The sequence below is a fragment of the Sceloporus undulatus genome, chromosome 8 (genome assembly GCF_019175285.1).
Source record: "Sceloporus undulatus isolate JIND9_A2432 ecotype Alabama chromosome 8, SceUnd_v1.1, whole genome shotgun sequence".
NCBI lineage: Eukaryota > Metazoa > Chordata > Lepidosauria > Squamata > Phrynosomatidae > Sceloporus > Sceloporus undulatus.
This window is the reverse complement of record NC_056529.1, coordinates 6,269,002-6,291,702: the sequence shown is the minus strand read 5'-3', so window position 1 is coordinate 6,291,702 and position 22,701 is coordinate 6,269,002. Positions and strand designations below refer to the sequence as shown.

The window sequence follows — 22,701 nt, the reverse complement described above, 5'->3', positions numbered from 1 at the left end:
TCTTCCAGGATGCAATTCTGTGAAGCACTCAAGAGCTGGTCTTGAAGACTCCTGCACACCGAAGAAAAGCTATGGCTCAAAAGAGATGTCTGATTCTCCTCCTTTTTACTATACTTTTGCTGGATCATATCACTGGCCAGTCTTCCAAAGCTAGGAAACACAGTAAAAGGAAGGTGAAAGGTAAGCAATGAGCGAAGATATTGTGGTGACTGTGCTTATTATTTTTTAAATGATGTGTAATATAATATTTGATTGTATCCAGGGCAAATATATTTGCTACAAGCATTTATTGTTGCTGTTATATTAGTTCATTTGATTTGGATAATTCTGTTTGTGTGTCTTTAATTACACTTATATCCCGGTTTTCCTTCATCATGGACCACAAATTGGTGTAGAGTACAGATTTCTTGGACATGGATCAAACGTAGACCTATATAGCACCAGCGATGTTGTTGTGCAAGCATGCACTTTTAGACTTTGCTCTGCAATCATTTACTATTAAAAACCCAACAAATTTTAAATCATAGTAGGGTTCTTATTCTGAGGTTATCTTTGTGGTTCTTAGTAGTTTACTCCAATAATACAAGAGCACATATTGCTTTCATATTTTCCTGCTGCACCCAGTGACCAGTTCTTTCCAGCTCTATGAATTTAGAGTCATATACTACCATCACCATCCACCACTTATTCTGACAAATATAAAACTTTTCCAGTGCTGAGTATTCAAAGTTACAAATCTATGGATGGTCAAGTTCTGTGGAACTCAAACTCTACCTTGTGCAGATTTCAATACTCAGAACTGGAGAAAGCTCTACATTTGTCAGAATAAATGGTAGGTGAGGTATTTGCAACCAGTCGGAGGGTACTGCAATACATCCAGAAGGTGCCAAGTTAAGAAAGGCATGTTCCTCCAGCCATGCACCTATGTGAAGGGATATGTCAAGACTCTGTGGGGTAAAGCTCCATCGGCATGTATATGGACCCTAACCCAGGCAACAATGGACTTAGATCCCATTGAAAATGAATAGGAACTTCTCGCTCAATGTCTATTCCTTTAAATGGGAAGCAGGACAAACTTTCCCTGGATTGAAGCCACTGAGGCTGTCACATCAGTGCTATTGATGAAGATACTTTTTGTATTGGCAAAATAATAACACAACAAGATGTTCCTTTCAAAATGCACAAGTGATTTTATTTATGATAACTGGACCATTGTAGATGAGCTTCCCAAGTTAATGTGAAAACTGCACAATTCACTTTATTCTATATTCATTTTACTGGCTTTTATGTCACTAAAATCCATTCTGATTTTAGATGCTATCAAAGGTATTGTGCCTGAGTCTTCTGGACATGGTTCAGCACTTTGGAGAGCTCCTTTCGAGTCTGAATTAAAACCTGGTGTGAATTTACTACCCCACTGATATGGGATCCACTCATCTCATTGTTGCCTTAGTCCATATTTCAGCATGAAGGATTTCCTTTCTTCCCTATGTAGAAGAGAACAATATTCTGATCTGTCAGCAATCACAAAATAACCTGCGAGTGCTCCCAGCAAATGTTAAGACCATGTAGTACAGTTACAGTATCTGTATAGTACTGCAGAATTCTGTGCTGCGGTGTTTTGGGGCTTCCACTCCGGTATTTGGTCCAAATGTTAAAAAGGCTATCCAAAATGCATTTGCACAACCAAATGTAAATATGTCTAAAGTCTATAGGCATACTAATATATGTCAACGTTTACTTATTTAAGAAAAAAATGGTGACCTAAAGAGTCAAATCGACAAGCTTTGGCAAGAGGTCAACTCCCTGAAAGAAATGCAAGCACTACAGACAGGTGAGTCTGAGTTTTTAATGTTCTGTTGCTACATGACAAGGGTAATAGACATGTCTATGAATGAAGATGCCCAGTGGAAGAGTGCTTGAAAGGGCTGATTGAAAAAGAGAACAAGAAGATCACAACGCATGGCTTTAATGTTGGATAAATTGGACCAGTGCTGTCACATAAGAGTGTTGAGTTTTATGGATACCATGGACCCCTAAAAAGACAAATGAATGGGTCTTAGAAGAAATCGTGCTGGTTTTGATAACAGTCTATTATTGTTTTGATAACTGTCTATTAATCACAGAACCTGGAAATGTTACTTTTTGTATGGACTGGGGAATTCTGGGAGTTGTAGTCCAAAAGTGACCTCCCCAAGATTGTTTCAAATGCATTTGGAGCAGCGCCTTAAGAAATCTGGTGCAGCGTTTTATGTGCTAAACACTAGGTTGACCTCATGCACACCTAGCTTTACTTTGGCACTTCATAGTCTAAAGTAATGAAAAGGCCTTCAGCTCCCCGTCTGTGGTCCAAAGCCAAGTATACACCTATTTCCTGAGAGTTCAACCCATGCTGATGTCAACACAAACATCCATTTTTCCTTGCCATGTGCCACGAAACCAGTGTAGCAAGGCAGAAGGGGCTGTTTTTCAACTAGAAATAGTACAAATAACAGTCCTTGAGTCATTTTTAGCTTCCCACCTCCTCCATCCCTTCTACTGAAAACCCAACAACCAAAACAGCTGAAAGAAACAGTGGCCAAATGCAATGTCTAAGCTGGAAGAAAAATTAAACTCAGTGTAGTTAAGGGTGCACACATCTCAGTAGCAGAACCAAAACTTGGGGGGAATACTTTATGGACTACAACTCCCATAATCCTCTGGTTGAAGTCTGGCAATTGTCATCTGAAGAGTAAGTTTTCCACGTTCTGAGTAAAACAGATGCTTTAAGGCAGTAGGTCCAAGCCAAGCAAACATATAAGACTAAACTGACAACTTCTTCAAACTGATATTATTTCCTGCATTACTAGTTAAGACAAATTCATTCCAGCCAGTGGCAGATACATCTGGATTACTTCATGTGAAGTATGGTAATTCCTGATTTCAGGTTTACCATCTGAAAGACATGAAAGAGGTGGGAAGAGGGGGAAAAGCAAATTCAGACATATGTACATTGTTAAAGTCCAAAGCACAGAAAATGTTCCACTGGCCTCTCAGGCAATGCAATTGTCCCACTTCCTTTTTCTGCCAATATTACGTTTAGAAATCACAAGTGAGAAGAGAAAGTGTAAAGTTATTTTAAAGAAGAATAAATATGGTCATTTTAGAAGAAGCCCCTGGTGACTTGGTTGGAGACTAAGCTTCACTCTGTGGACATCAATTGATGTCCTTCATTTTAAGCCTTCATGGTAGTTTTGAGTAATGGCGATAACTGAAGCAACTTTATTCATCGTGTCCATCCTCTTCCATTCACAGTCTGTCTTCGGGGAACAAAGGTCCATAAGAAATGCTACTTGGCATCTGACGGTGCCAAACATTTCCATGAAGCCAATGAAGACTGCATCGCCAAAGGAGGGACTCTTGCTATCCCTAGAGATGGCGACGAAACCAACGCTCTCCGAGATTACGCCAAGAAGAGTTTGGCAGGCGGGGGAGACTTTTGGCTGGGTGTCACAGATATGGTCAACGAGGGCAAGTTTGTCGATGTCAATGGGATGGTGCTCAACTACTTCAACTGGGACAGGTCTCAACCCAATGGAGGGAAGCGAGAAAATTGCGTCTTGTTTTCCCACTCGGCTCAAGGAAAATGGGTAGACGAAGTCTGCCGTACTGTCAAGCGATATGTGTGTGAATTCCTTATCCCTTAAGCGCATCTACGGCTTGCAGGCTGCTTCCTACCTAACTCTGAGAAGACACATTAGCTGGCATCCTGTTAGTGATGTAATTCTGGCATATGTCTTTTTTCAGTCATTGAAGAGTTAGGAATCCAACATTTTCTGCCATGGAGGACTCACCCTCCTCCAACAATCTCCCCCAATATGGCCATGCAGTGACCAAGATGGTGGTATGTGGTTCATATGGATAGACACATGATAATGATGGCATCCTCCAAGACCTCCAAAAGACCCTTGATACATCCTAGGCGATGCATTCATCAATATCTATCCAGCTATAGTGACATAATTTGATGTTCCACCACCATTCCCTCCTCTTTACCAGCCACTAAATGGCTGTGTTTGGAAGTCTAGCAAGAGATAGGTGAGTCCTTTAGAAAGGAGAGATGGCGTATAGTTCTTCCTGAGCAGAACTTTATGCTCTACCTCCCCATGCAGGATCTTGGGCATATGCCAGGGTGCCATTTTGCAATCACCAGCCTTTGCAACAAACCCATTAAACTCTGGGCAGAGAATCCCCACTGCACAAATATTCCCACTGAAAACCAGGTGAGCAGGAGCTGAAGATGCCAGAATAACCAACCATTGACAGGTAGACCTTCTTGTTCACATTGGCCTGTTACAGACTGCCAAAATAAAGCTGCTTCGGGTCTCTTTGGAGGTATGTTATTTAAATGATGCATGGGTCCTAAGAGTCCGGAGGTCGCGCCAAAGCCACACTCCATTCCTAAGCACTGGAGTGAAGCTTTGGTGCAGCTTCTGGATTCTTAGGGTTCATGCATCATTTAAACAGCATACCTCCAAAGAGACCTGAAGCAGCTTTATTTGGGCAGTCTGTAACAGGCCTTAGATTGCACACTTCTTCTTATGCACACCTTTGTGTACCTTTCCCTTTAAAGTAAGCATTTGTGCTATTCATTTACTCCCCTTCAATTGCAAATAGTGCTGTGTCCAAAGTACCAAAGGCTGCAATAAGGTGGTAAGCGTGGTCACACCACTTACTTTTGTGATGAAGCAGTTAACATGGAACGTAGTTCGGTGTTTGTTATAGATCCATGATTTGATCTCTAATGAAAGGGCACTAATATCCTAATAGTGGACTGTGAGGGGTATACGTGACTGAATAATTTTCTAAGCATCAGGCCTTTAAATTCCAAGGTTCCTTAGCTATCAGGATGCAAACAACCACCTTTAAGTCCCTTGTTATCAATAGTTGCTAAAATGCCTATCCAGACTCTCAAATTTGATTAATAACTTGGACAGTTTGGACGAAGGCTAAACTTTGTCACTATACTATTAGCAGCTATCATTGCAAAAGCCCCTTTACTTCACTGCCCCTATGAAAACTAGGGAGTAATGTGTAGCGGTTGAAGATGCCTTGCTTGTTGGAGCTGGATTTTGTATGTTGATCAGTAATAGAATAGTCTGCCTGCTCTCAGCATATCGATAGTGGTGAAGAGAGGGCACATCTCTCACCAGGCCTTACAGCAAAACATTTGTAAACCTTGTTTACTCTGCAAACTTTACACACTATAATAAAGTTATTTTAAGTGCACAATAGTTGTGACCTGCTGTGGAATGGTGTTTCAGTGCATGACTGTATGTGAACTGGAGAATTTAAAACTATGGCCTGTTACAGACAGCCAAAATAAAGCTGCTTCGAGTCACAGTGGAGGTATGGTGTTTCAATGATGCATGCGTCCTAAGAGTCCAGAAGTCGCACCAAAGCCACGCTCCAGCTCTAAGGACTGGAGCGTGGCTTTGGTGCGGCTTCTGGACTCTTAGGACGCATGCATCAGTGAAACACCATACCTCCATTGTGACTCGAAGCAGCTTTATTTTGGCTGTCTGTAACAGGCCTATATGTCCTATGCACATATACTGGGGAGTAAAGACAACACAGCTCATGTAGGTGTTACTTTGGCAGCTATCAAGATGTTAAATGTAGCTTACAGTGCAATGCAATATGATGCATGTCTACCTAGAAGTAAGTTCCACTGACTCTAATGGGGCTTACTTCTAGGTAAACAGGAACAGGATTGCACCCATTTTAGTTTGAGTTGTTTTATCAATTAATGTGTTCATTGGACCTGCACACAGATAAACATGGATGCAAGCTTACTGCTTTCACTGTGAGCCATGTTGTTCAAATATGTTGAAGGGTGGGATAGAATACATAAGTAAATAAAACAGTATGAAAAATGCATGCATGTATAATAGCAGGTTTCGTCTCAGAAGAGGTATATAATCTCATAATAGAAGGCAAGTATGTAGCTTATACAGCTGGGGCTTGCAAACTGCAGTTCTTATAAACACTTGTATCAAAAACGAAGATTGAGCCCAGATATAGTCATGCTTCCATCACTGCATGCTTAATTAATTAATTGATTAATTCCCTGCCTTTCCCCCAGCATGGGGCCAAAGCCAGTAAAAGGACACTAGAGCTGCATCTTCACTGAAGAAATAATGCAATTTGACACCATTTTAACTGCCATAGTTCTGGACCCTTTAGTTGGGTTGGGTCTAAAGGCAAGCTTTGGGAAGCCTGGCCCATTGATGCATCTGGGTCTCTTGATTGGGTTGGGTTTAAAAGCAAGCTTTGATGCGTCTGGGTCCTTGCGTTGGGTTGGGATGGGTCTAAAGGTAAGCTTTGGGAAGCCTGGGGCACTGAGGCACCTGTGTCCTTTGTTTGGATTGGGTTGGATTAGGTTGGGCTGAGCTGGGTTGGGTTGAGTTGGGCTGGGTTAAGCTGGGTTGGGTTGGATTGGGTTGAGCTGGGTTGGGTTGAGTTGAGTTGGGTTAAGCTGGGTTGGGTTGAATTGGGTGGGGTGGGTTGAGTTGGGTTAATCTGGGTTGGGTTGGGTTGTGTTAGGTTGTGTTAAGCTGGGTTGGGTTGGGTTGAATTGAGTGGGGTGGGGTGGGTTGAGTTGGGTTAAACTGGGTTGGGTTGGGTTAAGCTGGGATGAGTTGAGTTGGGTTGGATTGAGTTGGGTTAAGCTGAGTTGGATTGGGTTGAGTTGAGTGGGATTGGGGTGAGTTGGGTTAAACTGGGTTGGGTTGAGTTGAGTGGGGTGGGTTGAGTTGGGTTAAAGTGGGTTGGGTTGGGTTAAGCTGGGTTGGGTTGGGTTGAGTTGGGTTGGGTTGGACTGGGCTGGGTCTAAAGGCAGCCTTTGGGTCCGAGTGTCCCTGGGGCTGTTGCCACCGGGCCTCCTGGCCTGGCGATGGGGGAGCCGGAGGGCTGGGGCTGGGGGCGTCTGGTGCTGGAGGCCTCCCTGGCCACCCTCTTGGCGGGGCTGGTGCTGGCGGGGCTGAAGGGGGCTCTAGGGGCGCTGCGCTTGTGGGGGGCGCGGGTGCCAGGGGTGCTGGTGGTGGGGGCGGGTCCGGTGGGTCTGTCTGCGGCGCTGGTGGCTCTGGCTTCGGGGAAGGTGCGGGAGGTGACTCTGCTGGAGGAGCGGCCCCGGGAAGCCCTGCTCTGCCGCCCGCAGCAGGTGTCCCTGGAGCCCCGCAGCCTCCGCTTCCTCCGGCGCCTGGGCCTCGACCTCCGCCGCTTGGAGGGCGCCTGGCACCAGCAGCGCTGCTTCTCCACTCGGCTGGGGGCCCTCCAGGAGCAGCTCCTCCGCCTCCTCCTCCGACGGAGCCGCAAGAGCCAGAGCAGCAGCAGCCGCCTCTGCCTCCGCCTCGGAACCAAGGTCAGCAGCAGCAGCAGCAGCAGAGAGCAGACTAGGGACCCTCGGGGGGCAGGCTTCAGGGGAGGGTCTGCCAGGGGAGGGCAGGGGCCCAGAGAGGGGCACTGGCCCAAGGGCACCCAGAGGGCTTCTGGGGATGAGTCCGGATTGGAACCCTGGGCTCTGGAGCCCTCTGTGTATGCAGGCGTCTATAATGTCTCTGTATGTATAGAAAAGCCAGCGGAGGGTGTATGTATACATACATACATATATGTGCACATATATGCATAAAGAAGAGCCAGCATGGGGTGTGTGTGTATAGATAGATAGATAGATAGATGAGCCAGCGCAGGGTGTGTGTGTGTGTGTGTGTGTGTGTGTATATAGAAGAGCCAGCATGATGTGTGTGTGTGTATATATATATATATATATCTATATATATATATCTATATATATCTATATATCTATATATCTATCTATATATATAGATATAGATATATAGTGATATAGTGTGTATGTGTGTATATAGATAGATAGATAGATAGATAGATAGATGAGCCAGCGCAGGGTGTGTGTGTGTGTGTGTGTGTATATATATGTATATGTATATATATATAGAAGAGCCAGCATGATGTGTGTGTGTGTGTGTGTGTGTGTGTGTGTGTGTGTATATATAGTGATAAAGTGTGTATGTGTGTGTATATATATAGATATATAGATATATGAGCCAGCACAGGGTGTGTGTGTATATATAGAAGAGCCAGCATGATGTGTGTGTGTGTATAGATATATAGTGTGTATGTGTGTGCATATATATAGATATATAGTGATATAGTGTGTATGTGTGTGTGTATATATAGATATATGAGCCAGCGCAGGGTGTGTGTGTGTGTGTGTGTGTGTGTGTGTGTGTGTGTGTATAGAGAGAGAGAGGAAGGGAGGAGCCAGTGTGTGGGACACAAGGGTGCCTCTGAGCACAATCTGAGTTCACCATGTTGCTTCCATCCAGTGTCAAATTACACAATTACACTTCTGGTTCCCACCCCTTGAGTTCTCTTCCTTTTTCACAACTTGTGTTAGGAAGCAGAGGAGTCTTTTTGCTATCCCTTTTCTCAGTCCGAGAAACTTTGCATTCTTCAAACACAACCACAACCCAGCAAGAGATTTGCCATTGAGATCCCTTTTGCCCACCTGGGCCTTCATCAAGATCCGAGCAGGAGACTGTAGATGTTCATAAATGGAGTGCTTAAAGCATGCCTTGAACAAGTGCCACCTTTCAAGCACAGAAATAATCTCGCACTGCTTCAGAGGCTTCTCTTTATTGCCCTTATTCTTTATTCTTTTCCAAAGTGTAGTCCAATTCCGTGCCGACTTTACATCCAGATCAGCACACTGCTTTTATTCCTGTCTTAGGAGTTAACAGACTAGTTCAAAGGTACAGATACCAAGGCTTGTTTATTTCGGTGTGTAGGAAATTATCGGACCATTGTACTTCTGTGCTTACTTTAGCTAATAATGAGTTAGGACTGAGTAATCTGTAAATCGGGGCGGCTAAACTCATTTTCGTTGTGCAGATTTAGCCAAGCGAGTGACTCGATAAGCCAAAACAAACAGGGTTTCTAATGGGGCGCTGGGGGCAAAGATTAAAGAGACAAAACAAACCATCGCCTATCTATTTTATAGCTATCTATTTTAATACTGTAATGATTTAATCTCTTTTTAATGTGCTTTTCCTATGTTTTTAATGGTGTGAAGCCGCTCTGAGTCCATATCTCCCTGAAAATTAGATACCGCATGATGTGCTGTTTTGAATTGATATCACTTCCCTTAGATTTTGACCTACCTTGGGATAAAGAAGTCTGAAAAAGAGCACCTATTTACTTAGTTTTGCTGTCTTTCCTTGGCATGCCTCTTGGCATCAGAGGAGCCATGTTTTAAAAACCAGGCCGGGATCTTAATGTCTCATCTCTACTTGCAGTGTTCACAAGCCACTCTCCCCCTCTTTCTCTTTATTAGTTTTCAGAAGAGTTTATTAAAATGAATTTTACTCCCAATTGGCCAAATATAATCATCGTAGCGGATGGATCCTGCGGAGAATCAAGTACGATCCTTGGAATCAGCCCGGAATACACCGTCGAATCGTGCAATGCCTATGGAGCCAATGCTGTCATCGAAAGGCCAGATCAAAGACAGGTAGCCATTAACAAGTGGATAGTGACCACTATATATTCTTCCCTTGGTCTCTTACTCATCACACAGCAAGTGGTTGTTGGAGCCATCCAGAATCCAGATGGTTTACTCATTTGAAGGTCCTAGTTGTGGCACAGATTCCTTCTTTGCTTTTGTAAACCCATGCCTAGCTCTTAATAATAGACAGACAGTTTCCCTTGCCTGTTCTGCATCTGAACAGGGGATGGAGGTGGGAAGCAAACATGTAACAGATGATGGGAGGTATAGAATCATAGAGTTGGAAGAGACCCCAAGGGCCATCCAGTCCAACCCCATTCTGCCATGCTGGAACTCACAACCAAAGCATCCCTGAGAGATGGCCTCTGTTTAAAGACCTCCAATAGATGTTTAGTCCAAGACATCTAGAAGGCACCAGGTTCAGAAGAGGTTATGCTAGAAGCATTGTGGGATGCCTGGTTATTATCAAGTGAAGAATCAAATGAGTACGAATATCAGTTTCAGAGAACGGAAATCAGTGGTGGAGTTGGCACATTTACACTAGCGATTCCCAAGCTTTGGTCTTTCAGATGTTTTTCACTTGAGCTTCCAGAATTCTTGACTGTTAGCTTCTGGATATTGAAGTCCAAAACAGCTAGAGGATCATAGTTTTGGTGACCACTGTTTTAGGCTCTCAACTGAGTAGTTTGCACACAGTTAACTCAGCAAAAGGAACAGGAGAGGATGGCACAAAGTCTTGCCCCTCCCTGCCAGCTCAGGCAAAAGCAAACTGCTGCAATGTCTCCAAGCTTGTTATAACAATCATTAAGGATTTTGCAATTTTGACCACACTCTGATGTTCCATACATGTCCCTGTTTGTACCCATGAAATGTTAGAAAGTATGTGGATTGTGCTTAGAAATGAAAAATTGGTATTTATACCTGTTTGGCTATTCATATATAGAAGATGTGGTTGTGGCTGTGGGAATGAATTGGTTACATTTCCCCACTGGAGCTCACATCCTTTCTTATGTGTTGTTCTCCTTTCCCCCCCCTCTGTACCATAGGTTCCAACCCCAGAAATCCGTGCTCACAACCTGTACTTTGATCTATCCGCGTATGGCATGGATATGTCTGCCCTCAGAAAGGAATCTCCAGCCCCTGGGTTCCATTTGAAAATCTATGGAACCTTTCGCAACCGTTACCTGGCTTTGGCATGCCCTGCTTCCGACTCCAAAATTGTGAGGTTTTTGCGCCACACTCTTAATTCCGCAGTGAGTATCTGGAGTTGTTGTTTTGCTCAGGGTCCAGTAACCCAAACATGCAAATGGTTGTTGCTGCAGTCCATTTAGTAACCTATTTCAAAATTCAGCAGCCAAGCGAGACTGTTCTTGGTTAATCTAATAAACACTACCTTCCTCCTATCTCCCATCTTTTGTATGTTTTCTTGCAAACAATTGCTTGAATGTGCCCTTGCTGTATACCAAATGATGCATAGTCATCCTTTGTATCCACTGGGGTTCTGTTATGGATGCCCCTGCGGATGCCAAAAACACAGGCCCTGAATCCCATGGATTCCAATGGTGGTACATCATGACTAAGTGGGGATTAAAATCATAGATTTGCAAAATCCAGTCTAACTACAAAATCCAGTCATACTACAGTGATCTCAAGACTTACAGTAGGCTCAGGTTTTCTTGTCCATCAAGAGCAAACAACTGTGACATCACCAGACTCCTCTTTGTGACATTGCTAGGCATCACTTTGCGACCACAACAGCTCTCACCTTGTGAGTCTCAGACCCAGAAAATGCTGATGGCCGCCGGTGGTATGATATTTGCATCCATGCTGATGGTTTTATGCTGCTTAGCTCTGCATAAGGATCTTGGCCTTTCAAAATGTTTCTGGCCTGTTTCCAAATGAAGTGCTCAAGATACATCCCAGAGCGCACCTCTCACACTTGCGTGGTATAGAAAACATTGGCAAGTACAGTGGTTCTCTAATATTCCTACTTGAAACAACAATTTGAAAGTGAGCTCCACTGAGTTCAATGGGATTTAGGACCAAACAACATAGTATATTAACTATGTCCTTTGCAGATGAGGTTCGACATCTTTTCTACTCTTAAATAAGTGTGCATGGGCCCTACCCTACTAAGGACTCTTTGTTGATTTATCCAGATTCAAACTGACCTTTAACTTAAGATATAAAAGAGATTATAATGTGATCATTTACGAACTCCTCAATAAATCACTTCTAGTAATTATCGTGGTTGGTTTGAGCTTCCTCTTTCCGTTAAATGTTTATCTTCAGCATGCCAGAAAACAAGGAAATGAGTGTACTCTTAATTCGTGTTATAAATCATTATTAGCAATGTGAACCCAGTTATGCTCAGGAATGGATGGTTTTGTAATTATACTAGTAGACTTTGGCTTGATGCTGGTATAGTAGACTTATATCATACTTAAAAAAGACTCGCTGCTATTATGAGCAAGTGTAGCTCCAACTTACTGTCTTTAAAGTGTTTTAAGTTTAAGCTACGATAAGCTTTTCTTGAAATTCCATGTTGCTACATGTTCATGAGTTACATGAGGTTGCTTGGCTTCATGTGTCCCAGTTGTCATCTGCAAAATGTTGGAGAATATATGGGAGAGTACCAGTCTTTAAGTGATGAAGCAGCAGAGCAGACAAAATAAAGAGATAACGTATTAGGAGACTTAACCGCTTGCATTTACCCCTAATCCTTTCCGGAGGGAAAAAGTGGCAAGTGTAAATGTGTTTTCACGCTTCTCTGCTTTCAGAAGAGCCATGTAGACATGTAGGCATGACTGAGAGGGGGACTGTGGATAGTGACATCCAAAGGAAATTAAATGAAGAAAGAACTGATATTAAACAATGTGCCATGCACTGTTTTTCTGAACATGCAGATAGGAACCAAGAGGACTGTTTTCTTACCTATCAGCTATTCAGATGAGCGGTCCGCCAATAGACTTCCCTCTCCCCATATCTATCCATCATAGTGAACATAGGTGCTCACTCTACAGGAAATGAAAAAGCTAGTGAAAAGGCAGCACTGATCACCAATGTGTATATGGTGCGTACCTGGATATTTATGGCAATTCTTATCCCACCGTTGCTGCTAGAAAATAATTAACAAGTATTGTCTAAACAGAGCTCGTATCATGAATTTTGTTCTGCTACATTAACCAATAAGAAGAAACCCTGTACGTCAAGGACATAAGGGCTTCAACATCATTTATATCAGACTCCTGTTTTGCAGACTATTTTTCTTATAGCAGCTGTTTCTGCTATCTTTGAAAAATGACAAAGCAAGAAAAAGAGCATGCATTTGGCTTATGCGTATATGGAAATCTTTAAAGGACCACCTGTTCCATGTGTCCTCATTGTGGTTTAGAGAACAAGAGGGACACAGATCTGTTTGGAACAAATCTAAGAGGGACACTCCCTACATTTCCCACTATTAATCTATTAACAACTTAGTTTTGTTGTACAGTTGCTGAACACAAATATCTACTCTTAATGTGCAAATGATTTTGGCAAAAGTTTCCCCGTGATCACGATGGTCATGATTCTGAACAATTTTTCTGTTCCCTGCAGATAATGAAAAACATATTCCACCAGGCTTTCAATGCCTACAAGATGGATATTGAACCCAGAGTGAATGAATTGACTCTCCATCGTATCCAGTGCAGTGATCGACTCTTTGAAATCATGCTTTCCCATCGGCGAGTGACAGCAGCTCTCATCGAGGGGAGCAATACGGTTGTCACCATAGAAGGAGAAGCAGCCAGGGTGCTCAATTTTGACACTGGTTAGTTTTTTCCAATAGATTGTTGTTTTCTATTGCACAGAAGGGGAGCAAATATGAAAGGTTTTGGGGAAGATTTTGGTATGCAGGATGCTGCTGCTGTTGATCTTTCATGACATATAGGCTTCTTCCAGACTAGTGCAAAGAAGCCAAGAGTTCTCCCAACTAGTTGGTGTCCTTTCCTCTCAACTCCAGATCCAAATGGATTTTAGTTCCTGTAAAAGTTTGAAGGAAGAGCCGGCATGGTGTAGTGGTTTGAGTTTTGGGGAGCATCTCCAGTGTAGATGTAGCTTGACACTACTTTACCTGCCATGGCTCCATTCTACAAAACCCTTGGATTTTTTGTTTTGTGAGGCACCAGTACTCTTTGGCAGAGAGGGCTAAAGACCTTTTAAAACTACAAATCCCATAGGATGGTGTTACAGCACTTAAAGTGGTGTCATATTGCGTTATTCCTACAGTGTAGATCCAGCCTTGTACTAGGACTCTGGAAGTTGTTGTTGTGTGCCTTCAAGTTGTTTCCGACTTTTGGCAATGCCAAGGTGAAGCTATCATAGGATTTTCTTGGCAAGTTTCTTCAGAGGGGGTTTGCCATTGCCTTCCCCTGAGGCTGAGAATATGTGACTTGCCCAAGGTCATCCAGTGGGTTTCCATGGCTGAGCTGGGATTTGAACTCTGGTCTCCCAGTGTTCATAGTGGCCCCTAGGACTTTGGGAGATCATGGTTCAAATCCCCACTTGGCCTTAAAAATCTACCAGGTGATCTTGGCCAAGTCGCACTCTCTCAGCCTCAGAAGAATGCAGTGACACCCCTTTTTCTAACAAATCTTGCCAAGAATACCCTGTAATAGTTTCATCTTAGGATCAAAATACATAGGAAATGAGGCTGAAGGCGTCATGGGCACCTTAGCCAATCTTCATTCAGTTCTCAAGGCACCACCGTGGGCAAATTTGCCAATCGTCAGACAGCTGTCTTGAGAACATCTGCTCACTCCTCTGAATATTGAGCTCCAGAAAAGGCATGCTTTCCCTTTTTTAAACGAACAATATTCTGAAACTCACCACGAAACAGTAAAGAATATTTTTCTCCAACCCACATCATCATCATTATCTTTATATCCCACTTTTCCTTACAATTGGGAGATGAAGCAGCTTCCAAATTTTTAAAAGTACCCTTCTTGCTTGTTTTCTTCCTTTATAGTTTAAACTCCACTCTTCCTTATAAAAGTGCCATTCTTTGGTTGGTTGTTTTAAATCTTAAAGAACGGATAAAAGCAAAGGAACTAATTTTTTTTCCCTTCACAGATTGACAGGAGTTTAAGTTGGTCCTTGAAAATAACAGGTCTTTTTTCCCCATCTCCCTCTTGAAACTCACCCTCTGGCAGGCTGTGGAGTTAATCTCGGATTGAGAGGCTTGGAGTCGACAGAAGAATTAATCTATAAAGTGGCCACAGCCGTCGATCAGCATGATATCTTTGAGGCGCTGGCAGCTAAAATCCGGCATTCAAAGCAAGTGACGGAAGATTTCAAGCAGAATGGGTTGTCTGCGGCAATGTTTGAATGAGCCGCTTATGGGGAACGACGAGGATCCTGTACCCCACTGCACACAAAACAAAATGGAATATAACCTTTCTATTAAAGGGAGAGGAGATGTTAAAAACATAATAGGATCATTGACTTTAGTCATCATTAACGTTTCAATCAGTTCAGGGCCAAACAAATATAAAGGGAGAAGATCCATGTCATGTCTACCTGAATACACCAAATCTCTGATTTTGGGAATAATAATAATAATAGTTTATTTTTATCCCGCCTCTCCAGTTGGATCTATCTCTACTTGTAGTTGGTTCTACCTTTAACCTCCAAATGGATCAAGGAAAGTACTATGAAAATAGAAAGCTACATATATACACACACACAGTGTGTGTGTGTGTGTGTATTTGTGCAATAATCAAGACTATTCATGAAACCTGAAATTGACCCATTTTAGGTGTTTCAAAAGAGACGTGCAATGTGGTTTACATAGTCCAATTAGAACAACAGAATCAAGATTAATTGAATATACTGATACAAGAGTCCAGATGTGGCACAATAATACCAGTGACACAAACACAATGATGATCATCCAGATGACACACAGAACAGTTAACATTGCATAAGTAAATAACCTTCTCTTCATTATAGGAGCTTAGCCAACTTTGTTCCAGTTTGCCAAGATGCATCCCTGTGGCAACTAGCATCTTTCCATTGACTACTACCCATTTGGGTAGTACACTTTTCCATTTGGGATCACCGTATGATGCAGACTATTCAGGCGCAGAAAACCCAAATGTGTGCATTGTGCATGCACTACTGAGCTAAACCTCTGAGCTCTTCCTTGGAGGTTTTATGTCCCACAAAACATAAGAAAGTCTTATACTCACTGGATGCAGTTGACCACATCTTTGCCCTGAGAAAGTATTCTCCTATTCTGGCATCTCCTTTGAGCTGCTGCACACAGCCCTTCTAGGGTCCCTAGACAATGGCTGCATCTGCATTGGAGAAATAATCCGGTTTGGCACCACTTGAACTGCTATGGTTCAATGCTTTGGAATTATGGGGAGTGTAGTTTGTTGTGGCACCAGAGCTCCACAACGAATGGCACTTCCCAGAATTTCATAGCATTGAGCCACGGCAGTTGAAGTGGTGTCCAACCGGATTATTTCTCCAGTGTGGATGCAGCCAAGGTCTCCCCAGCAAAGGAGCTGGTGAGCACAGAGAGTCCCTTATACCGATTTCCCAGACGTTTTGCGTTATGTTAGGCTGCAGCAGAAACGTGGGACCCAATTCTCCATAATGATATCCACATGCTAGCCATAAAAATACGAGTTCATAGTCCAGGTGCATTTTAAACACAAGTTCATAGTCCAGGTGCATTTTAAACAGGGCACTACCCACTTCCTCCAGTTTAAACCTTGTATGAAAACCCAGAAACTGCACCCATATAGAAACTTTAGCTCTGAAAAAGAGGAAAAGGAGGATATATGGTAACCCTCGCATAGACGTGATGCAGCACTGACCCATAATTGATATTCTGATCGTCTTCATTGGCAGATGTCCGGAATAGTTTCTCATTTTGTCTGTGGTGCCATCTGGTGCCATCCTCAATCATTACAGTTTTCAAAGAAGTAGCTACCGTAGGTTAAGTTTATGCAGCGTAAAAAGGAGAGGGATGGAGAAGGGGGAAAGGAATGTAGAAGCATCTTAAAAAGTCTCAAGAGAGCTGTACTTAGGTTTTGTATCCTTACATATGTAAGAAAATAATATCAATTCTGGATCAAACCAAAGACTGTCTAGTGATGAACTAGTGGCTTATGAGAAGTCCGCCAGCAGGATATAAGGACAACTGTAGCCTCTGTATTATATCTCTCCAACAACTGGCATGGTGTCTTTGCTAAAGGTGGCCACTGATAGATTTATCATTCACATATAGTAAGTAGTCAATAGTAGTCATTGATAGATTTATCATTCCTGTATTGAATCAATCTCCCTTAAAAACCATCCAACCTTGTCAGCGCAACTGCTGGGGTCCAACAACCCTTGTCAGCAACTCAAACAAGTCCTGGGGCTAAATCAGACCCTTGGAGCAGAGCTGGCAAATTTCCAGAAGCCAAAGCGTGGCTCGCAGAGTCCACTTGGGATGACAGCAACTGGATGTCTTCCAGGAACTGCAGCAATGCAGGAACCTCTAGGAACACACAGCAAACCGATGCTGTAGCTTCTTCTGATAAACCACCAGAGAAACAAAAGTCCCCAAAGTGCTCTTTATTCACAGTGCTACTATACAAAACTAGATCTCTCAAACTCCAAAACATACCAATCCAACTCCTACTTCAAACCCACACCACACCCTTGCAACCCCTGGGTTTATATAGACTCCAGACCATGTGGTCTTCCAAACCCAGTGAGTTCAGGTGTGTAGCCATGCCATGTGTCTCCTCTGCAATCCAAACACATGTTTCATCATCCATGGCTATGTGCACTTGGACATTGAAGTGTCCTTGGCCCAATGAGCATCAGCTGTGGATGATCAGCCTTGCCACTGTGCTGAATGCTCATGGCCAAACACACACACACACATCAAGCATTTCCCTGTGTGCTGTGTTTTAACCCTTCAAATCCTGACAAACCTGGCACCAATCCCTACATTTTGCAGCACCGCAGAAAGCATAATGCAGGGCTGTGGTCACAATGGGTTGGTGACTGTGGTGCCATTGTGAAATTTACAACAGTCAACAAGAAAAAGAAGCAAATGTTTATCCATTTATCAATGACAGGGAAAGAAGCCTAGGGATAGAAGGAGAACACAATTGGATTTCAGTGAAGATCAGCCAACAACAGGATTGCAGTGCTAAGCCTTCCTAGGGAAATGCCACATTGCAGGACAAATGCAGTTTGGCACCCCTTTAACTATTGTCGCTCCATCCTATTGAATTCTGGAATGTGTAGTTTCTTGTGACACCAGAGCTCTCATATATATATATATATATATATGTATATGTATATGTATATGTATATGTATATGTATATGTATATGTATGTGTGAGCAAAACATTAGTAATCCCCTATTCTCTAGTTTTGGGCTATTTTCCAATATTCACAGTCCTTTTCCTGACTAAGAAGTAAAAACAAAGTAACATTCTTAGTACTGCATATAAACTTGTCATATTTATGTTATGTAAATAGTAATGAAAGAAGCTCTATAGCTATTTAATAGTATCCATGCTTTCTCTCTCTGTCATATATATATATATATATATATATATATATATATATGGGCAAATCTTCTCCTTTTATTAAATGTTTCTAAGCCCCCATAAACACAAACCTTAAAATTTAAAGATCACAAATAATAAACAATAGGCAAATCTCCTCCTTTTATTATCAATGTCCATAGCCCCCATAAATACAAACCTTAAAACTGAAATAGCAGAACATTAAACAGTGCAAATAATAATAATAATAATAATAATAACAACAACATTAATAGGCAAACCTCCTCTTTTTATTACATCTTTTTATTCCCCCCAAAAGCAAACTGCCTTCCTCTCAACTTCTGCCCTTTTACCCATCATTAGTTCCTTCCCAATACAAAACCACGTGCTTTTCTCTCCCAGAGACTACATTTCCCAGCGGCCCTTGCGCGCTGCGCGGCCTGCGATTGGCGGAAGGAGACCGGAAGCGGCGCCTGGTCCACTTTCAAAAGCGGCTGGAGCAGCAACTGAGTCGAGAGAAAAAGGTTCCGCGTTGTATAGGAGTAGGTTGCATTCTTTCTGGTTCTCTGGAGGGATGGCTGCGCTGAAGTACGCGGGGTTGGACGACACCGACAGCGAGGAGGAGCTGCCCCCCGGATGGGAGGAGAGGACCACCAAGGACGGATGGGTCTACTACGCCAAGTGAGTGGTCCTGGCTGTGTCCTACCTGGCAGGGCTGTTGTCAGGAGAGGATACTGCTAGGGGAGCTGTGGAGGAGGAAAGCCACCCTCGTCCTTGCCCAGAGGGAGGCTACTGGAGAATGCCTGCCCACAGGGATATATTGGGGAATAGTTGCCCATAAAGAATCACTGGGGGATATTAGGGAACCATTGGGGGATACTGTCCCATAGGGCATAGATAGACCCTATAGGCAAATATTGGGCAAGTATTCAATGTTTCCCTATGGGCAGGTATTCTCTCACCATTCTTTATCGGCTAGTGTGGGTTCCCTATGGGACAGTATTCCCCAATGATTCCCTATGGGCAAACATTCCAATGGTTCCCCTATGGGACAGTACAGTATTCCCAATGATCCTTATGGGCAAACATTCCCTAATGGTTCCCTATGGGACAGTATTCTCCAATGATCCCTATGGGCAACATTCCCTAACTTGTTCCTTATGGACAGTAATTCTCCAATGATTCCCTATGGGCAAACATTTCCAATGGTCCTTATGGGACAGTATCCCAATGATTCCCTATGGGCAAACTTCCCTAATGGTTCCCTAGGGACAATATCCCCAATGATTTCCTATGGGTAAATATTCCCAATGGTTCCAATGGGACAATATCCCCAATGATTCCCTATGGGCAAAACATTCCCTAATGGTTCCCTATGGACAGTATTCACTAATGATTCTCAATGGAACAGGGTTCCCTATGGGACAGTATTCCCCAATGGTTCCCTATGGGTAAATATTCCCCAATGATTCTGTATGGCCAAGTATTCTCCAATGTCTCCCTATGGGCAAGTCCTGTCATTGGTTTTAGTACCTCTTGTCTTCAAGTCATTCCTGTCTCATGGCGACCCTAAGAGGGACCTGTCTCAGGGCTTTCTTGGCAGGTTTCTTCAGAGGAGGTTTGCCATTGCCAATCTCTGAGGCTGAGAGAGTGTGACTGAGTTCAAAAGTTCCTGTTGTGGTTGTAATCCCATTAGCTTTTCTACAGAGACCTTGCTGGTGGTTTGGGAAGGTTGGAAGGAATACGAGGGCGGCGTCTAGAAAGAAACCAGGGTCCTCTTGGTATGTGTAAGTTAGGGAGAAGGTCTTGGGGAGAAACAAAAGCCTCGGGAGACTACACATAGTTTGCTCATTGCACGTTGCCCATTTCTAGCTTGAGTCTCCTTGGCTAGATAGCCTGATGATCCCATTTAGTATGGGAAGCATTGCTGCAGGAACTTCTTTCTGAGTAAAAAATGCATGGGTCGAATGGCAGTGGTCTAGCTAATCCTCTAAATATTATGTATTATTAATAATGGTGATAATGCCAATCAATCACATTGTCTTCTCATTGAACAGCAGTGTTCCTCTATTGCCAGCGAAACCGCAGAGAGCCTTGCAGCCCCTTAAAAGTCAAACATATACCTCTGAAGATGCCAGCCGCGGATGCCGGCGAAACCTCAGGGATAAATTCTTCCATAGCCCAAAAAATCCACTAAAAACTATGGATGCTGGCTGCGAAAGCCTTCGACTTCATAATTTACTTGGTTGGTATGGCCTCAGAAATGCATGCTTCTGCAATGCTGGCAGTACAATTCAGAGGGAAAAGCTGTTTGTATGTGTGTATTTGTTGTTGTTGTTGTTGTTGTTGTTGTGTGCCGTCAAGTGATTTCCAGCTTATGGTGACCCTATGTCAGTGATGGTGAACCTTTTAGAGGCTGAGTGCCCAAACTGCAACCCAAAACCCACTTATTTATTGCAAAGTGCCATGCCCCTCTGGCTTTCTAGTAACAAACTCTGGCAAACTCTATGCTGGGGCGACGGCACATGTGCCCACAGAGAGGGCTCTGAGTGCCACCTCTGGCACACGTGCCATAGGTTGGCCATCACTGCCTTATGCCATACTGGCCCTTTTTATATAGAGAGAGGGGTTTATAGTGGTTTAAATGTTGGACTATGACTCTGGAGACCAGGATTTGATACCCAACTCAGCCAAGAAAGCCACTGAGTGACCTTGGGTAAGTCACACTCTCTCAGCCTCAGGGGAAGGCAATAGCAAACCTTCTCTGAACCAATCTTGCCAAGAAAACCCCATCATAGGGTTGCCTTGGGGGCACCACAAGTCAAAAGTGACTTGAAGGCACAACAACTACCACCATAAATGTGCAGTTAAAATATGCACAGACTTTAGTTACTTTACACAAAGGACAAGCTTGCTTCCATGCAGGAAGGAAAAGTCTTACAACCTGATAATGAGCAAATGAAAAAGTGTATAATACTTAGAGAAACATCATTTTGAGACTGAGAATTTATCATGTGTCCTATCCAGGGTGATAAATCGGAAAGCTTGCTCTCATGTTAAATGTCTTTAAAAAACTTATTGTGGTTCCGCTGTTCAGTTAGGACATTTCCTCTTTCCCTGCCAACTACTAATTTGTATATCTGTATGTGGTGGAGTGGTTTGAGCATTGGACTATGACTCGGGAGACTAAGGTTCAGATCCCTGCTCAGCCCATGACCAAGTCACACTCTCTCAGCCTCAAAGGAAGAGAAGGCAAATCCCCTTTGAAAAAATCTTGCCAAGAAAATCCAGTGGCAGGTTCACCTTACGGTTGCCATAAGTTAGAAATGATCTGAAGGCACACAACAACATGGCCATGGTGACCTCAACATGGAGAAAAAGACTGTAGCCAGAGGTGAATCTGTTTATGCACAAATTACTTACTATTTCACAATGGTGGCTTCCATGGGAGTGGGGTTAGGTGAATCCATTCGGGGTTTTAGTGTGATTGTTAAAAGAGTGAAGCCATTTCCACACACCATTTTTGTTTATATGTTTAACTAGTGGTTGGGTTAGCAATTGTGCACTTTGGTTAACAGAGCATCTTTATGCCTGCCTAGCTCCTTTGTCTTCTGTCTATCTAGCTATTTTTTTGCAGTATCAGCATTGAGAGTCTGGTGCAAGTCTAGTTGACTTGCATAGAGAAGCGTGTCTGTAATAAGCAATGCAGTACATCTTGAACCAGGAAAGAGCAGTATTCTAATATAGATAGTTGACTCAACTATAGCCATTTATGACTTCTTGCAACAGGCAATGTAAATAGCATCTGCCTTTGAAATCTCTTAACATGTATGCATGAACAGCAAAACAGAGAGTCAAGCCAAGAGTGGATATTAATGTGCATATTAAAAAGGAAATTAAAGTTATTAGAAATGTGACTGGTGAAAAAAAAACATTCTTGGATGGATTTCGGAAGAAGCTGTAAGTAGTCTCTGGAAGATACTTATTTGTATCTTATTTGCTTACCTGACTTGGTTGTCTCATTTTACATGTGCATATCTTTAGTTCTGAATAAAAAGTCTGATGAAATATGTGGAAGCTGCTGTTCTTGTTTGTGACATAGGAACATATCCCTGTTCTTTCCATGTTATTTCTGCCACTGATACCAAGGTTTTTGTTAAAGGAGTAATGCCCAGGAGCATATGTACTTGGTTAACTGAAGTATGCCTGTATTTGGATTTCTTTGTTTGGATTTGGGTTGCCTGTGCACGGCTGCCTATATCTCCAAGACACAAGTATGGAAAAATAAAAGGCATAATCACTATTGGATGACCCAACCAAGCAGTTCTTGCAGAGGGACAGGCACGTCGATATCAAGTGGGGCTACTTAACCTTTGTTGGGAAGCAGGATCCAGATCTGTAGCAGATACTCCTTTTTGAAAGCTCTCTCATTCAAATCTAAGTTTTGTCCTCACTGCAATTATCTCTTGCATCTTTGAACCTGCGCTCCAGCCTTTTCCATGTTCTTTTAAGTGACAACCGTTAAAGGAAAGGTATTTGAGTGGTCCATATTTTGCTTTTTTCTTTAATAAAGCT

At 42.9% G+C, this 22,701-nt stretch overlaps 3 protein-coding genes across 4 annotated transcripts in view; all 3 read left to right on the top strand.

Annotated features, from left to right (window-relative positions):
* Window positions 1-4,357, top strand: CLEC3A (C-type lectin domain family 3 member A). The gene is made up of 3 exons (XM_042438168.1): window positions 1-180; window positions 1,751-1,834; window positions 3,295-4,357. Exons 1-3 carry the CDS (start codon window positions 72-74, stop codon window positions 3,684-3,686), a joined length of 585 nt encoding a protein of 194 aa, XP_042294102.1. The 5' UTR covers window positions 1-71; the 3' UTR covers window positions 3,687-4,357.
* Window positions 4,358-6,934: 2,577 nt separating this feature from the next.
* On the top strand, window positions 6,935-15,037 carry LOC121914377. Its single transcript, XM_042437767.1, has 5 exons — window positions 6,935-7,402; window positions 9,395-9,571; window positions 10,612-10,818; window positions 13,163-13,376; window positions 14,758-15,037. The coding sequence occupies exons 1-5, from the start codon at window positions 6,935-6,937 to the stop codon at window positions 14,934-14,936; spliced, it is 1,245 nt and encodes a 414-aa protein (XP_042293701.1). The 3' UTR covers window positions 14,937-15,037.
* Window positions 15,038-18,632: 3,595 nt separating this feature from the next.
* Window positions 18,633-22,701, top strand: part of WWOX (WW domain containing oxidoreductase) — a 414,162-nt gene continuing 410,093 nt past the window's right edge. For both annotated transcript variants that reach the window (XM_042480760.1, XM_042480759.1), the window contains exon 1: window positions 18,633-18,807. In XM_042480760.1, the coding sequence (XP_042336694.1) occupies window positions 18,701-18,807 (107 nt within the window). In that variant the 5' untranslated portion in view covers window positions 18,633-18,700. The remainder of the gene's footprint in view (window positions 18,808-22,701) is intronic.

What these genes read in the sequence shown, in the direction of transcription:
- CLEC3A (XM_042438168.1), top strand. Translation starts at nt 72, where the DNA reads ATGGCTCAAAAGAGATGTCTGATTCTCCTCCTTTTTACTATACTTTTG. An exon ending in CAGTAAAAGGAAGGTGAAAG is followed by an intron (nt 181 to 1,750) that starts GTAAGCAATGAG and finishes TACTTATTTAAG; the next exon opens with AAAAAAATGGTGACCTAAAG. An exon ending in AATGCAAGCACTACAGACAG is followed by an intron (nt 1,835 to 3,294) that starts GTGAGTCTGAGT and finishes TTCCATTCACAG; the next exon opens with TCTGTCTTCGGGGAACAAAG.
- LOC121914377 (XM_042437767.1), top strand. Translation starts at nt 6,935, where the DNA reads ATGGGGGAGCCGGAGGGCTGGGGCTGGGGGCGTCTGGTGCTGGAGGCC. An exon ending in AAAGGCCAGATCAAAGACAG is followed by an intron (nt 9,572 to 10,611) that starts GTAGCCATTAAC and finishes TCTGTACCATAG; the next exon opens with GTTCCAACCCCAGAAATCCG. An exon ending in GCCACACTCTTAATTCCGCA is followed by an intron (nt 10,819 to 13,162) that starts GTGAGTATCTGG and finishes TGTTCCCTGCAG; the next exon opens with ATAATGAAAAACATATTCCA.